Source organism: Eptatretus burgeri, chromosome 1 (assembly GCF_056783735.1).
Source record: "Eptatretus burgeri isolate ZD-2024b chromosome 1, Ebu_testis_v1, whole genome shotgun sequence".
NCBI lineage: Eukaryota > Metazoa > Chordata > Myxini > Myxiniformes > Myxinidae > Eptatretus > Eptatretus burgeri.
This window is the reverse complement of record NC_140961.1, coordinates 107,469,768-107,487,350: the sequence shown is the minus strand read 5'-3', so window position 1 is coordinate 107,487,350 and position 17,583 is coordinate 107,469,768. Positions and strand designations below refer to the sequence as shown.

Sequence of the window (17,583 nt, the reverse complement as noted above, 5' to 3'; positions counted from 1 at the left end):
CTCAAACCCGTCTTGAACCCTTCTCAATTTAGTTTCCATGAGTCAGAAGGTGAACAAATGTGATACAACTTTGTGAGGGATTGGCGACCTATGAAACTAAATTGTGACCGATTGGAGAAAAAAAATGATAACACTGGTCAACAACAAATTTGTTGTCTGCATTTTTTAAGCTGATTTAGGACGAATCTGATGCGCTGAATCCAAAACTCACATTAGTTTTGTTCAATCAGGTCAAGTTTTTGAGATATGGCCACATGTCGTTTTTTACATTTTTGTTCACATGTACGCATGTGTGGAGCATTTTAGAAGAAGTTGGTGGGGGTAAAATGTCATGTCAAATAATTGTTTTGATTGGAAATAATTATTTTAATGACAAGAAGTATTCAGGTACGATAGTTCTGGGTGATTATGTCGAAAAGGGATCAGTTTGAAGTCATAAAACCTCAAAATCTTCCAAAAATTGGTGAGGCAAAGCATAAAGTTCGTGGATCAAAACTAAAGTTAATGGGGCAGATTTTGTAATAATGTGATACAAAAAAGTTGTATTTCTTGAAATAACGAACTCTGAAGAATGTACAATACCTACATGCACCAATTTATGACATGCGCTTCTGCTCAAGCTTGGAGTGCCACAGTACGAACCCAAAGATTGGAGACTGTTCATTGACAGCAGCAAGCGATCACTGAAATGTGTTCTGCTACACAACGGCAACCAGTTTGCCTCTGTACCCATCGCTCACTCGACTACACTGAAGGAGAAGTATGAAGCGGTGAAGTATGTGCTGGAGAAAATTGGTTATGATCAGCATAAGTGGTTTATTTGTGTTGACCTGAAGATGGTGAACTTTTGTTGGGACAACAGTCTGGCTTCACCAAGTACCCATGTTTTCTGTGCATGTGGGATAGTAGGGACCGTGCTCAGCATTACACGAAGAAGGACTGGCCTGTGCGGGAGGAATTGGTGCCATGCAAAGAAAGGAACGTCATCAACGACCCTCTGGTGGACAGAGACATAATACTCTTCCCACCGCTGCACATCAAGCTCGGCTTAATCAAGCAGTTCACCAAGGCTCTGGACAAAGATGGTGACTGCTTCACTTACTTGTGCCAGGCTTTTCCAGGATTGACCATGGAGAAGTTGAAAGCTGGCATCTTTGATGGTTCTCAGATCCATCAGCTCATCAGAAATCCAGAGTTCAAAAACTCAATGAACGAAGTGGAACTGGAAGCGTGGAAGACATTTGTTTTGGTAGTGAAGAACTTTCTTGGCAACAACAAGGCCAGAAACTACGCAGAACTTGTCAACAACATGCTGACTGCTTTCAGAAACCTGGGCTGCAACATAAGCATCAAGATGCACTACCTATTTTCACATATGAACCGGTTTCCTGAGAACCTGGGTTCAATGAGTGACGAGCAGGGGGAGAGATTCCATCAGGACATGAAGGAGATGGAGACCAGGTATCAGGGTCGCTGGGACGCAGTCATGATGGCTGACTACTGTTGGAATCTGAAGAGAGACCTCCCTGCCGCTGAACATTCCAGGAGTTCGAAGAAACGGAAGTTCAAGCCCTGAAGTTTGAACAGTGGTGACGCAACATGCAATTTACTTGTACTTACCTTTATCAATGCCCACCATTCAGATGACAGTAATCGATGTTTCTATCATGTAATCAATAAATGTTGTTGGCAAAACATTTTTTTTTCTTAAAAACATGTTTAGGATGATATGTGTTGACAAAAATCAGCTGATAATGCCACAAAAATGTAATTGATTTTGTCACAAGATCTGATTTTTTTCAAATCAACCTAGCACAAAAACCTGACCTGATGGAGAGAAACGGATGCCATTTCCTGATTCAGCAGTGCCAGAATACCCTAATTCACTTGTAGAAATCTAGACAACATTCAGAAAGTAAAAAATTGTTGACCAGTGTAATCTGTCCTGGGACCCCTGAGAGTTTCGTAATCATATCGCAATTTTTTGTCAATGACGTGAGACATATGCAAAAATAAATTCAGTGTGATTCCAAGTGAAAATTATCACTATTTTATCGCAATTTTGCGTCTCCAACTAGTTGCGAGCTGTCGCAGCACAGTGAGATACAGGCTTAAATCGTCACTTTTTTTCTCGGTCCCGATGGTGACAATTTATGAGTAGTCCACTGTATATGTATATATATATATATATATATATATATATATATATATATATATATATATATATATATATATATATATATATATATATGTGTGTGTGTACACATGCACGTTAGGTATATATGTATATATGTGTGTGTATATATATATATATATATATATATATATATATATATATATATATATATATATATATATATATATATATATATATATATATATATATATATATATATATATCTTCTTCTTTCGGCTGCTCCCGTCACGGGTCGCCACAGCGGATCATCCGTTATGATCCGCAGAATGATTTGGCACAGGTATTACGCCGGATGCCCTTCCTGCCGCAACCCTGGTCGCCTCTTACGACATAGGGATCTGGTACACCTATTCTAACCGGGGTATACCCCGGCCCAGTACACTGGTACTCACTTCGCCGACCTCGGAAGGATGACAGGCTGAGTCAACCCCCTGGTGTATTAATTCAGTGGCGCGACGGGGCTTGAACTCAGGACCTTTTGGATCCCAAGCCGCTGCCCTAACCACTGCGCCAACACCAGGCTTATATGTATGTATGTATATATATCTTCTTCTTCTTCTTTCGGCTGCTCCCGTTAGGGGTCGACACAGCGGATCATCCGTATGATCCGCATAGTGATTTGGCACATGTTTTACGCCGGATGCCCTTCCTGACGCAACCCTAGTCGCCTCTTACAACACAGGGATATGGTACACCTATTTTAACCGGGGTATACACCGGCCCAGTACACTGGTACTCACTTCGCCGACCTCGGAAGGATGACAGGCTGAGTCAACCCCCTGGTGTATTAATTCAGTGGCCCAACGGGGCTTGAACTCAGGACCTTTTGGATCCCAAGCCGTTGCCCTAACCACTGCGCCAACACCAGGTTCCTATATATATATATATATATATATATATATATATATATATATATATATATATATATATATATATATATATATATATATATATAAATATATATATATATATATATATATATATATATATTGTTACGGAAATGGCCCTTATGGGACTACTAAGTATAGGATAAGCTCAGATCCCCCATTAAATGTCTGTTTAGATAGGTTGTGTGGTAAAGGGATGATATGTGTGTGTCGAGATGTGTAAGAGACTGTTTTTTTTATGTTCATACGGTGGTGAAACGAGAGATCGGTCTTTTTCCTTCCACATCCCGGATAGGCCCTGCCCAGTCAGTGACACGAGGGGTGTGGCTTAGAGAGAGAGGTGTGGCCTGGACAGGAAGTGACGCGAAAGGGTGGTTAGTCCCGAGAGAAGAGAGAAAAGAAAAGGGAACAAAAAGAGTGTTGTGTGTGAAGATCAGCCGGGTTTTCGAGGCTTGCTCGGAGTCTCTTCGAAGGGAGCGAACGAAGGACGCACTGTGTTGGATCTGCCGGGAGAGACGCTGAACCGACCTGCACGTCGGTGATTTGACCGAGAGAGGAACTGAGAGGACAAAGCAGGAGTCGGGCTTCGAGACGGGAAGGCCGGAGAGGAGACGCCGGACCTTCGGACGGTCCCTGCTGACATCAACGGCGCGACACGTTTGTCAACCCGCCTGTGAAACTCGGACCTCGACTTGGGCCTTTCTGGAGAACAGGACAGGCTGGGATTCGTGTGCTGAACCCTGGAGATAGATCAGCGGTCTCCCATCGTCGACGTTGCGTGGAGCCAGAACGTGCTGAGGAGAACGTGTGCACGCAATGACTTGAGCAGGAGTACTGCGCCGCCATTTCTTGCCGTGTGGCGCCTTCGAGCTGGGAGTCCGAACAGCTTCAGGAATTAAAGTCCATGGGGCATCACCAAGTACTCTGTCTGCACGCATGCTGTCTGTCTGTTTTGTTTGCACATGTTGTATAAGGCATATTTCGTAGCGATCCCCTCGAAACCTTTAGCCGTGGTTCCCTAGATAAGAACGCGTTGATTGTTAATAAAACCACTGTCGTGTTTATTGCTTGTGTTATGATCCCTGATGTTCCCCAATAAATCTGGTTAATTCTTATGCAGTTGCCGCTATGGATTAATGAGTGTCGCGTTGAGGAACGATCCGTTCGATTGGCATATAAAACCAAAGTGGTTACAGGCTGGTAGACTCCGCTCGGTCACTGACAAAGCCAGTCTGTAACCAGGGGTTTTATCTCCCCAACTGGTAAGGCACAGGATTACATTGGTATCGTGATTGAAGATGCGTGACCCGAGGCCTGTGCCAAGCCGGCCGGCGTTATAGACTCCCGGAGACTGCGGTGGCGAGGCAGGCACCAGGGACCGGGTCAGATTCCCGCCACCCCGGATCCGCAAATATATATATATATATATATATATATATATATATATATATATATATATATATATATATATATATATATATATATATATATATATATACATACATACATACATACATACATACATACATACATACATACATACATACATACATACATATTTATATGCACTAGTGCGTGCCCGTAGGTGCAGCTTCGTTCCTTCGCTCTCGTAAACGACGACTGGATTGGGGCATTATTTCAATTAGATCGGACAAACCGTATTATAAATGGCCATAACTTGGGAAACATACTCTGATCGCCAGCGTCAATTGTGACGTCATATCAAACAAAGAAGAAGAAGAATTGTGACGCCCCCCCCTCTCTCACCCCAACTCTCTCCTCCCTCCTCTCTCACCCCTCTCTCTCGCTCCTCTCTTTCGCCCCCACTCTCACCCCTCCCCCACTCTCACCCCTCCTCTCACACCCTCTCTCTCTCGCCCCCTCCTCTCTCAAATTGTGACGACCCCTCTCTCTCATCCCTTCTCTCTCGCCCCCCCCAAACCTTGGGATTAATTAATAATTTGAACAATTAATTCAAACCTTGGGGGAAAAAAACAGCTTTCAAAACTTGGGAAACAGCTGAAAAGGATGAAGAACGATATCAAACCTTGAAAAGGCACATTTTTCCCAGCATCAATTGTGACGTCATACCAAACAAAGAAGAAGAAGATGAATTGTGACGTCAATCGTGCAAAATATATATATATATATATATATATATATATATATATATATATATATATATATATATATATATATATATATATATATATATATAAATTAAAAAATAAACATTAATTGTGACATAATTTGTGATGTCATAGCACCGTGTCTTGTCATTGGTTGACAGATAAATGGCTGTAACTTGGGAACCGCTTGTCCGATTAATATCAAACCTTGAAAAGGTCGGTTATCGGGGTTATCCTGTCGGGGTTATCCTGAAGGAAGATTATGTCAAGAGGGTATTGGAGGTAAGGAGAGTGTCTGACCGAGTGATGAGTGTGAAGTTGGAAATTTAAGGGGTGATGATGAATGTCATCAGTGCATATGCCCCGCATATGGGGTGTGTGATGGAGTATAAAGAATATGTCTGGAGTGAGTTAGATGAAGTGGTGGAGAGTGTATCCAAGGAAGAAAGAGTGGTGATTGGAGCAGATTTCAATGGGCATGTTGGGGAAGGGAATAAAGAGGATGAGGAGGTGATGGGGAGGTACGGTCTCAATAACAGAAATGTGGAAGGGCAAATGGTGGTTGAGTTTGCAAAAAGAATGGAAATGGCAGTGGTAAATGCGTATTTCAAGAAGGAGGAACACAGGGTGACATACAAGAGTGGAGGAAAGTGCACACAGGTGGACTACATCTTAAGCAGGAGATGCAACCTGAAAGTGATTAGAGACTGTAAGGTGGTGGCAGGGGAGAGTGTAGCTCGACAGCATCGATTGGTGGTCTGTAGGATGATTTTGGAGGTGAGGTTGAGGAAGAGAGTGAGGGCTGAACCAAGGACCAGATGGTGGAAGGTGAAGGAGGAAGGCTGTTGCATGGAATTTAGGGAAGAGGCCAGACAGGTGTTGGATGGTGGTAAAGATGGGTGGGATGATTGGGCAACTGCAGCAGAAGTGGTGAGGGAGATAGCTTGGAAGGTACTTGGTGTGACATCTGAACAGAGGAAGGAAGATAAGGAGACTTGGTGGTGGAACGAGGAAGTACAGGAAAGTATAAGGAAGAAGGGGTTGGCGAAAAAGAAGTGGGATAGTCAGAGAGATGAAGAAAGTTGGCATGAGTACAAGGAGTGGTGGCGAAAGGCAAAGAGAGAGGTGGCAAAGGCTAAGAAAAAGGCATATGACAATCTGTATGAGAAGTTGGATACAAAGGAAGGGGAAAAGGATTTGTACCGATTGGCAAGACAGAGGGACCGAGCTGGGAAGGAAGTGCTGCAGGTTAGTGTGATAAAGGACGCAAATGGGAATGTGCTGATGAGCGAGGAGAGTGTGTTGAGAAGGTGGATGGAGTACTTTGAGGAGCTGATGAATGAAGAAAATGAGAGAGAGAGAAGGTTGGAAGAGGTGGAGATAGTGAATCAGGAAGTGGGGTCGATCAGTAAGGATGAAGTGAGGACTGCAATGAAGAGGATGAAAAGTGGAAAGGCGGTTGGCCCAGATGATATACCAGTGGAGGCATGGAAGTGCTTTGAAGAGATGGCAGTGGGGTTGTTAACCAGATTGTTTAATAAAATCTTGGAAAGTGAGAGAATGCCGGAGGAGTGGAGATTAACTGTACTGGTTCCGATTTTTAAGAACAAGGGGGATGTGCAGAGCTGTGGAAATTACAGAGGGATAGAGTTGTTAAGCCACACCATGAAGTTGTGGGAAAGAGTAGTGGAAGCTGAGAGCTGACGAGAGGTGACGATCTGTGAGCAGCAATATGGGTTTATGCCAGGAAAGAGCTCCACTGATGCGATGTTTGCTTTGAGAATGTTGATGGAGAAGTATAGGGAAGGCCAGAAGGAGTTACATTGTGTGTTTGTGGATTTAGAGAAAGCTTATGATAGGGTGCCAAGAGAGGAGCTGTGGTATTGTATGAGGATGTCGGGAGTGGTCGAGAAGTATGTGAGGATCGTGCAGGATATGTATGAGGACAGTGTGACAGCGGTGAGGTGTGTGGTAGGAATGACGGACCGGTTTAAGGTAAAAGTGGGATTGCACCAAAGATCGACTCTGAGCCCTTTCCTGTTTGCAATGGTGATGGACAGGTTGAGGGACGAGATCACACTGGAGTCTCCATGGACTAAGATGTTTGCGGACGACATCATGATCTGTCGGGAGACTAGGGAGCAGGCTGAGGCGAGCCTCGAGAAGTGGATGTACGCACTGGAGAAAAGGGGAATGATAGACAGTTGGAGTAAGATGGAGTACATGTGCGTAAATGAGAGGGAGGATGGTGGTATGGTGCAGTTGCAAGGAGTTGAGGTGGGGAAGGTGGATGGGTTTAAATACTTGGGATCAACTGTCCAAAGTAACGGAGAGTGTGGTAGAGAAGTGAAAAAGAGAGTGCAGGCAGGATTGAGTGGGTGGAGAAGAGTTGCAGGAGTGATTTGTGACAGAAGGGTAGTTGCAAGAGTGAAGGGGAAAGTATATAAGACGGTAGTGAGACCGGCTATGTTGTATGGTTTGGAAGCGGTGGCGCAAACAAAAAGACAGGAAGCGGAGATGGAGGTGGCAGAGATAAAGAGGTTGCAATTCTCGTTGGGAGTGAGGAGGATGGACAGGATAAGGAATGAGTATATGAGATGGACAGCACAGGTAGGACGGTTTGGAGACTAAGTGAGGGAGGCGAGATTGAGATGGTTTGGACATGTGCACAGGAGGGAAGCGGAGTATATCAGGAGAAGGATGCTGAGGATGGAGCTGCCAGGCAGGAGGAGAAGAGGAATGCCAAAGAAGAGGTTCATGGATGCGGTGAGGGCGGACATGCGAGCGGTTGGAGTGTCAATGGAAGATGTGGAGGATAGAGCGAAATGGAGACGGTTGATCCGCTGTGGCGACCCCTTACGGTAGCAGCCCTAAGAAGAAGAAGAAGAAAGATATATATATATATATATATATATATATATATATATATATATATATATATATATATATATATATATATATATATATATATATATATATATATATATATATATATATATATATATATATATATATATATATATATATATATATATATATATATATATATATATATATACAACAGGGTGTCCCCAAAAAATGTACTTTCTCTTTAAATGATAATGCGTTGTTTATTGACTTAGAAACAAGATTAATGGTTAAATGGATAAATGCATGTGTGCAAATGTTCAAACTGACGACCATCACGTTCCAAACACAGCCGGTAACACGGACCAATGGATTCAACAGCGTTACGAATCATTTAGTTTGGAACTGCAAGACATTGCCTTTCCATTTCCTCTTTCAGATCATCGACTGTTGCTGGTTTTGAGCCGTAAACCTTATCTTTGAGATATCCCCTGAAAAAGAAGTCCATTGGAGTGAGGTCTGGGGAACGCGCAGGGAATTCAACACTACCTCTTCACCCAATCCATCTGTTCGGAAAAGTTGCTTAGAGATTGGCCCTTGCATCACGGTGGTAGTGGGGAGGTTCTCCATCTTGATGAAAGTAAATCTCTTCGTCACCAAATATATTTTCGACACGTGGACCGACGGATTCCTGCAGCAAGTTTAAGTAAACATCCCCAGTGACAGTTTGGTCAAAAAAGAATGGCCCTAGGATGCCCAATGCTGATATCCCACACCACACAGTAACCCCTGGTAAGTTTAAATGGTGTTCCATAGTAACATGCGGATTTTCAGGAGCCCAGTAGGTGCAATTGTGTCGGTTAATTGAGCCATTTAACTTGAAGCTGGCCTCATCGCTCCAAACAATTTTGTATGGAAATGCTGCATCTTCTTCACATTTGCCCAGGTACCACTTACAAAATTCAGCCCTCCGGTTAGGATCGTCTTCATTTAGAGTGTGGATTAATTTTGGAATGTAACTTTTCCAATTAATTTGCTTCAAAATGTGATGGGCGCTTGATTTTGGGATTCCTGTCTCACGAGCCATTTGTCGTACAGATTTCCGTGGGGATCGGTGGAGGGTTTCCAGCAATTGATTTTCCTTTGCGGGGGTGGTTGATGACCGTGGTCTTCCTGAACGCTCCTTATGGACATCATGCACAGTTCCATCTGTTTCAAACTTATCTCGGATGCGAGCAATGGTGCGTCACGTTGGTGTATCTTTGTGAAAATGTCTTCTAAATTGTCTTTGCACTTCCATGATGTTTTCGTGTTTCCAGTAGCACTTTATGATAAATTTTCTTTCTTAAAAACCTAGTCATACTTCTGCCATTATTAGGGTCAATTTGATCTGAAAATGAAAAATTCAATGAGTTATGAGGAGCCTATATGTGAGTACATTTTTTGGGACACCCTGTATATATTGTTGTGGTTTCCTTCCGGTGCGTCGCCATGAGCACGACCCTCGATGAATCAGTGGGGCCGTCTCAGCTCGATCGCCCGGAATTTACAGATCGCCAGCCCGGGTAAATCCGAGTCGATGGGTCCTGGTTATTTTGGACCGAAATACGCCAATGGGGAGATCACATGGGGAAGGGTTAAATCCCAACTTCAACTTTCCTAAGTACCCACGTGATACAGCTACCGGGGTACTTCACCCTCGGCGGAACTCGTACGGAAGCAAGCCATTTAAGCGGCCCGTTCCGTGTGCGTAGCCGAGTGGTGATATCGCCAAATTCGTCCGGCCCGATTATTTTGTGATCCTGGCAATGGCTGACTAATCCCTCACACAGACGACATGCTCAGTCAATGAAAGAATCGACACGACGAGCTGAAAACATTTAACAATTGGGGTTTATTTATACTGTAATTGGGGAACTAGTGAAGCACGCAAGAGCAGAACTATACTAAATACAATAAATGCAATGCAATCATTTACAGCACACAAAGCACTTAACAATTCTCTACTTGTTAGACAGGCCCACGGACACACGCACGCACACACACACCCAAGAAATGGTGGCTGATGCCTTTAATAAGGACTTTAGCTCGGAGGGACAGATGAGCTGAAACCCAAAACCTATCTCGAACCTCTCCACCTCGTGTGGTCTTCAAGCTGTTCGGACCCGGCTTCCAGCGAGGGCGAGCTGGATCCAATCGCCGTGAGCCGTGATCCTTTCCGAGCTCCAGCGGATCCCCTCGCGCTCTGGACCATGTGCTGGTGAGAAGAAACACCGAGCCTTCCCGAAGATGCGTCGCTTTCCAAGTAGATCCAGCCGAACCAAGATGAGGCCATGAAGCAGAACAAAGGCTGAACCAAAACAACTCAGAACCAGCACGACCCATTGAACCACCGACTGCACAGCCAACTCGAAGAAGCACCAGCAAAACAACAACCTCGAACCAACTCGACCACCCTTGAACTAGGCCGAAGAAGAACCACGACAACCCGAACCAACTCCTCCGATGAACAACTCTCCGATCAACCAGCTCCTCCGATGAACCACCAACAACCAGCCCGAACTCTCCCTTGAACAACTCTCGATGAACTCACGACAACCAACCAGCCACAACCCATTCCCGGCCCCAACAACTCCCCAACAAGAACCAAGAACCAACTCGAGCCAAGCAGAGGGTCCTTTTTTTTTATTCCTATCTGCCCCCTCCCCCGCTCCCGGCATGACTCATGCCCTCGTGCGCCATCCCCCGCACAACCGCGGGTGGGAGAGAGTTGTTTACATCATTGCATCACGGGACGGGAGATATAACTATTAACTATTAAAATGAATCACAGCACATTTAATGGATTTTTACCCATTAAACAATGGAAGGTGAGCTATCTATGGTACATGCAATTACTGAGATAACTGAGCTAAAGGACCTGAATGATGAGTGCGATAATGGTTTCCAGATTCACAACAATATGTACATGTCAAAATATTTGCAACTCAGAATTCGTATTTGTAAAAGGAAGAAGTAGCACACTTAGCATGAAAATAATTCAAATTTAATTTCTTCATTTAAAGCCTGATGTTCAAGAACAAACTCGCTCTCTTCCTCAGAGGCATTGAGAGTGCTGTGGTGGTAACACCATTAAGTTCCGTTGTGGAAAGTTCGCGTCATGGATTGGTCCAAGCACAAGCCAATCACAAGGCTTCCTTGTAATTGAATGACTCTGCTGTTTGTGTTGATGTTGTAATCGATTGTGTAGTGCTTTGTATGTGGGATGCAAGTCGATTTGTCAGTTGATGGATTTTTCACACGAGAACCAAGCCTCAATAATCTCACGATTCAGCATTGATGATCCTGTGCCAAGGATAGTTGTCTGATTCAATGACATTTTGTGTGTGTGTGTGTGTGTGTGTGTGTGTGTGTGTGTGTGTGTGTGTGTGTGTGTGTGTGTGTGTGTGTGTGTGTGTGTGTGTTGCAACCAAGGACAACTTGTCTTGTCGCCTTACAGCATGTTGGTGTTAGGTTAGCCTTATGGATAAGCATTTGGACGTTTGGCCCACGTATATGGTTTCACAATCTTCACACGGGATGCTATCGATGACATTATTTCTGTCAAATTTGTTCACGTGGTCCTTCGGCTTTGACAGCTGTGCTCATTAGGATGATTGTGGTTTGCGGGTGATGTTGTCGTTGTAGTCATGTAGTATGCAGCTTGTGGTTTCAGAAGCATATTGTATATAAGGAAGTGCTACCATGGGTGTTGGTGCGGTCAGACTGTTGCTGTTGTCGTTGGGTTTCAGGTGACAGGATTTGATGAATGAATTTGGGTTGTGCTTTTGTCGCAGTAGTTGAGTTGGATGGAGTATCTCCATCCGGCGTTGTTCACAGTCACTGCAGTGTGTTTTAGTTGAGCTGCGAACACAACTTCTCTTGCAACAGGTTGGATGGTCACTTTGGTAGTTCAAAACTCAACTACAACACAAGCGATGCTACTGTTGTTGACTTGCTGCTCTCGAGTTGTGCACTGTGTCCAATGGGGATCGGCGGAGTGCTCGTCACACTCCACATGTTTTGATTTTCCCTCAGGTCACATCAAGTGCCTTCTGGTTGAATGGTTTGCATTAGCAGAAACAATTGTCTGTGTGGCAGACAGATGGTTCTTCTACGTGGATTATGCAGTTTTACTGTGTGAGACATAATCCACGGCGTTGCTCACCATACAAGTCAGGAGGTGCGTCTGATGTATAAACGATGAATGTGGTCATCGTTGCTTAGATATTTATTGCTATACCATCCTGATTAGGGCAAATATCCCCAAAATCTGGATCGCTGGTTCTGTTTGATGTTTAAGTGATGATGACCATGTAATCTTTGTCTGTTTGACAGAGTCACCATGCCAAGGCCTCTGTGTTGGAGGTGATGCTTTGGTATGGACAGTGTCCAATGGGGATCACCAGAGTGCTCCTCACAGTCTGTTTTGATTTTCCCACAAGTCACATCATGTGCTTTCTGGTTGAATGGTTGGCATAAGCAGGAACAATTGTTTGGGTGGCAGAAAGAGGGTTGTTCTGTGTGTATTATGTGGTTTTACCATGTGAGATATAATCTGTGGTGATGCTAACCGTTCACCATCACCAGGTGTGATATATATATATATATATATATATATATATATATATATATATATATATACATATATACATATATATATATATATATATATATATATATATATATATATATGTATATATGTATATATGTATATATATATATATATATATATATATATATATATATATACCCGTGCACATGCACGAGATAGCAGTACAACATAGCTGGTAGCAGACAACAGACCATACACGGGGAATGACAAAAATACGCATTGTGCAGAATGCAAGTGGTACTATGGAACGCCAAGACTTCCCAAACATTGTCGGCATGTCTGCTAAGTGCCACAGCCATTTCATAGGGATCATGTGATGGCGAGCCGAGTTTTCAGTGTGCAAGCTTGGTATTATAATAGAGATATATATATATATATATATATATATATATATATATATATATATATATATATATATATATATATATATATATATATTTATATATATATATATATATATTTGTATCGTGTCCGGGGGGGGGGGGGGGCGTTGCCTCCACCTGGACAGATGGCAAAGCTTCTCCCTTGAAGGCTACAACCGATACCCGGAGATTAATGTGCATGCATTAATGAGGCGTAATGGTGGAGAGGTAATCCACCCAGGAGGAGCACATCACAGGGCACTGCACCAGGACAGCACACGGCTCCAGTTTCTTAAAAGGAATTCATTTAATGAAAATAAATGAATATTTACAATGGCCAATACTTCAAAAGGTAATGAGAATAATAGTAACTTAAATAAATCCAACACTCGAGGCACCTCTCACACAGACTCAAATACAGACAAAGGGAACACAAAATGAAAAGAAAAACCTTCCTTTTTTACTATTCCTGCACTTAGCTTGGCCGAGAGCTGATCCTTATTGAACTGGAATCAATGCGCTTCTCTCGTAGCGGAAGAACGCACGCCAGGCAATCTATGAGCGGCACTCCACATCAAGGCTCAAAGCCCCAATGTAATGGCTTTGTGTGATTCCATCACCTTCACCGACCTGACCAAAGCTTAAGTTCAGCGTCTTACTTGACCACGCGAGCCAAATTACCTCAACAAAAAAGTATTGGCCATGTCGTCCTTCTCGGCATGCACTCAACCTCCACTCTCGCCTCTCAAAACAATGCACCTCGTGCCTCCTCTCTGATCACGGCTCTCCACAAAATGCACAAGCTTACTGAGTCCGATGCCTCTCAAAATGTCCAGCATACAGATCACGGCTCTCCCAAAATGAGCAAGCTAACTCCTTCTTCCTCTTAAAATGCGCAACCTGCCTTCCTTCGATCACGTCGATATATCTCCTCCGCCTCTGGGGCATGGCCTGCATGCACCAAACCCAGGAAGGTGGGGCTTCTCCTATTTGGCTAGCTTCTGACGACACACCCATCAATCGTCCCTCGGGGGCGTGACTTCGCCTGTTGTCATCCTTTGACGGCGGGGCTTTCTGCCCATTTGTTGTGGTTTCAGGGATGCGTTCCCCACCTTCAATGCCAATCTTGAAATATTAAAAAAAAGGGAAAAATCACAGAGGGGATTCACATACTGGGGAACTTATTCTTACTCCCGAGGCTAATTAACACTGCACCACCTCTCGTGTGGTGACACGTAACACTGAAGTTCACAGGTTCCATACTTACTCACATCGAGATGCAATGTAGTTCTTTGCACAGGTGTTGCACAAATGCGATGTCGTGCATTGCACACAACCTCCGTAAGATTTGTACTCGTCCATGGACCAAGCAACTCCACACAATGCTATATTCCCTATTAGATTCTTCCATCTACCCACACAAACGTAAATATGTATATATATATATATATATATATATATATATATATATATATATATATATATATATATATATATATATATATATATATATATATAATATGTTTGAAAATAGTTATCATTTTTCTGAAACAATAATTTGCGCTGATCTAGAAATGAGCTCAGACTTCTTTTTATGGAAAGTGTGAGGCTCCGTTCTTTAAAGTGACCAGCTCATCAACAGCAGTGATAATGAAATGCAATCACATATATTTTTGTTATTGGACAGTAAGTCAGCCTGAGTGATCTGTTGTGCTCTCACCATTCAGCAATCATGTGCTATAAACATATTTGCTTGTCATTTCAGTTACGCTCACCACATTACTTCACACATGCTCACAATCCAAAAATGTCTTGTTTATATTCCCAGACAACATTAAATGACTCATTTCCACATATGTGGAGTGGGTACAAATCAGTGTGACTCCTTATCATCTCGATTTTCTTCATTATTGTGAGCAGCTCCAGCTTTGTTTTTCTCATTGTCGTGTTCGTCTTGCCCATGGCAACAACAGATCATTGAGCAAGACAGCTGGACAGCAAAATATCCACATCTTTACTTTCAGCATAATCACTCAGTCACATCCACACTTTACTATCTGCAAAACAATGGGAGCGAGTGACACATCTGGTGGAAAAGACACAGGAAGAAGTCATTGTGCAGTCTTGTCGATTGACCAAACCAGAGCGCACAGATTTAAAAACAGGCATATTGGGATCCAGAGATGATTATTGGATAATACATTGGTAATGTTCTCTCCACAGTCCTTCTCAAAAGCTTCAGTGGCAGGTGGTGGTGTCTTTAATTTTAGTGCTGAAGTCACTTTGGACTTCACCAACTTTGATACCTAGACATGAAATTGAAATGCTGATATATTTCATTGACTTTTTTTATTCATAGTTAGAAGCAACAAATATATTGGATTGAAGAATGATGTCTTCCATCTCAACATTTTGCTGACCCAGCCTTGATGAGTCTATGTCCAGCCCAAAGCCTTCTCACAGCAGTATCTTTGGAAAATACTCCACAAATATGGCACTTTTTTCCCCAATCAAATTGGATTACTGGGTGAACTCTTGCATCCTGTCGTAGCTGGGGAGGGTCAGGTGGCTCAGAGATCAGGAGTTACATGTAAGAAGAGGCAGTAAAAAAAAATAGAGAAGCAGTTGAAAAGGTTAATTGTTATTGAGACAAAAAGTGTATGAAAAGCACAAATATATCATTATAATCACATATTACATTGGATTTTGATTTGTCTGCACTTGAAAATTTGCAAAATGGTTGGACATGTGATAAGGTTGCATAATCACTTCTTTCCATCTCTTTGCCACCAGATGTGTAACCTGCACCCTCTGATGCATTGTATGCATTTACAGTTTAAGATGTGGATGCTCCTCTGATCAACCACATCCAAGGCATGATATGGATAATTTGTAGCACAGCAATCTTGTCAATATTCTGTTGTTATCTTGAGATGGATGAGCACTGCAATGAGAGAACTAAAGTAGCAGCTGCTTAGACTGATGAAAACAATCAAGATGATCAGGATGATAAGAAGTCAGACTGAATTGTAAATGTTCTGAAGTTTATAAAGTAAATCGCTTTCAAACATTTTTTGATTATTAGCTTGTATTTAGCAATTTGATTTAAGCAAGTGAAATGATGACCAAATAATATGTATTAAGTACATATTTTTCTGAACAGTTAGAATCCAATAAATGATTCAGCATAACTTACAGTACATTAAAGGAACATATAATTGTGATTATTTTCACTGACGACTATTTTGAGGGACAAATTCATATCGTTCACAGCAGAAATAAATATTTTTCGCGATTGCTCGGTCAAAACAAGTTTTTACCTCCGCCACCGAAGGTGAAGGAGGTTATGATTTCACCCCTTTCTGTCTGTTTGTCTGTTTGTTACTTGCAAAATCGAAGATTTTTCAAGTATATTGGTGAGTCGATTCTGTTTGTCTGTTTGTCTGTTTTTATGTCGGTCTGTTTGAGCCTACAGGTCACAATTTTAAACCGATCTTCACGAAACTTCACCACATGATAGAGTTTGTCATATGGAAGAAGACTATTGTTTTGAGCTCAAAAGGTCAAAAGATCAATATAGGTCAAAGGTCAACAACTTAGGTGAGATTTCTAAATTCCTCAGATGTCATCCGATTGACTTGAAATTTGAAGAGGATTTATATTTCAGCTCACTAAATTCAACCAATCAATTATTTATAAACTCATTAGTCTGGTGTTGGCGTAGTGGTTAGGGTAGCGGCTTGGGATCCAAAAGGTCCTAAGTTCAAGCCCCGTTGGCCGCTTGAATCAATACACACCAGGAGGTTGACTCAGCCTGTCATCCTTCTGAGGTCGGCGAAGTGAGTACCATTGTACTGGGCCCGGTGTATGCCCCGGTTAGAATAGGTGTACCATATCCCTGTGTCGTAAGAGGCGACCAGGGTTGCGTCAGGAAGGGTATCCGGCATAAAACCTATGCCAAATCATTATGCGGATCATAACGGATGATCCCCTGTGGCGACCCCTAACGGGAACAGCCGAAAGAAGAAGAAGAATAATTATTTATAAACTCAACATCCACCAAAAGGTCAACACAGGCCAAAGTTCAACAACTTAATTACTTTTTCTAAAATCTTCAATTTTCATCCGATTGATTTGAAATTTTAAGAGGATTTATATTTCGCATCACTGAATTCAACCACCATTATTTGTGAGGTCAACATGGACCAAAATGTCAACATAGGCCAAAGGTCGACAACTAATGTGGTACTTCTAAAATCCTCAATTTTCATCTGATTGACTTGAAATTTGAAGAGGACATATATTTTGGGTCACTGAATTCAACCACCAACTCTTTTGGAGGTCCACAGAGACCAAAAGGTCAACATAGGCTGAAAATCTAAAATTTCCAGTTTTCATCTGATTCACTTGAAATTTTAAGAGGAGTTGCATGTTTGGTCATTGAATTCAACCAACAATTATTTTTGAGGTCAAATTTGTTTTATGGATTTTGCAAGCATCGTACTCT

General features: G+C 42.5%; 2 protein-coding genes across 7 annotated transcripts in view; both read left to right on the top strand.

The window, feature by feature from the left end:
* The window catches only part of LOC147035139 (myelin transcription factor 1-like protein), a 731,493-nt gene that overhangs the window by 512,353 nt on the left and 201,557 nt on the right, over nt 1–17,583 (top strand). The gene's annotated exons all lie outside the window — the stretch shown is intronic.
* Nucleotides 605–1,803, top strand: LOC147035142 (uncharacterized). The gene is made up of 2 exons (XM_085894297.1): nt 605–760; nt 907–1,803. The coding sequence occupies exon 2, from the start codon at nt 1,130–1,132 to the stop codon at nt 1,574–1,576; it is 447 nt and encodes a 148-aa protein (XP_085750423.1). The 5' UTR covers nt 605–760; nt 907–1,129; the 3' UTR covers nt 1,577–1,803.

Bases quoted from the DNA above. Each gene is read 5' to 3' on its own strand.
- LOC147035142 (XM_085894297.1), top strand. From the start codon at position 1,130: ATGGAGAAGTTGAAAGCTGGCATCTTTGATGGTTCTCAGATCCATCAG.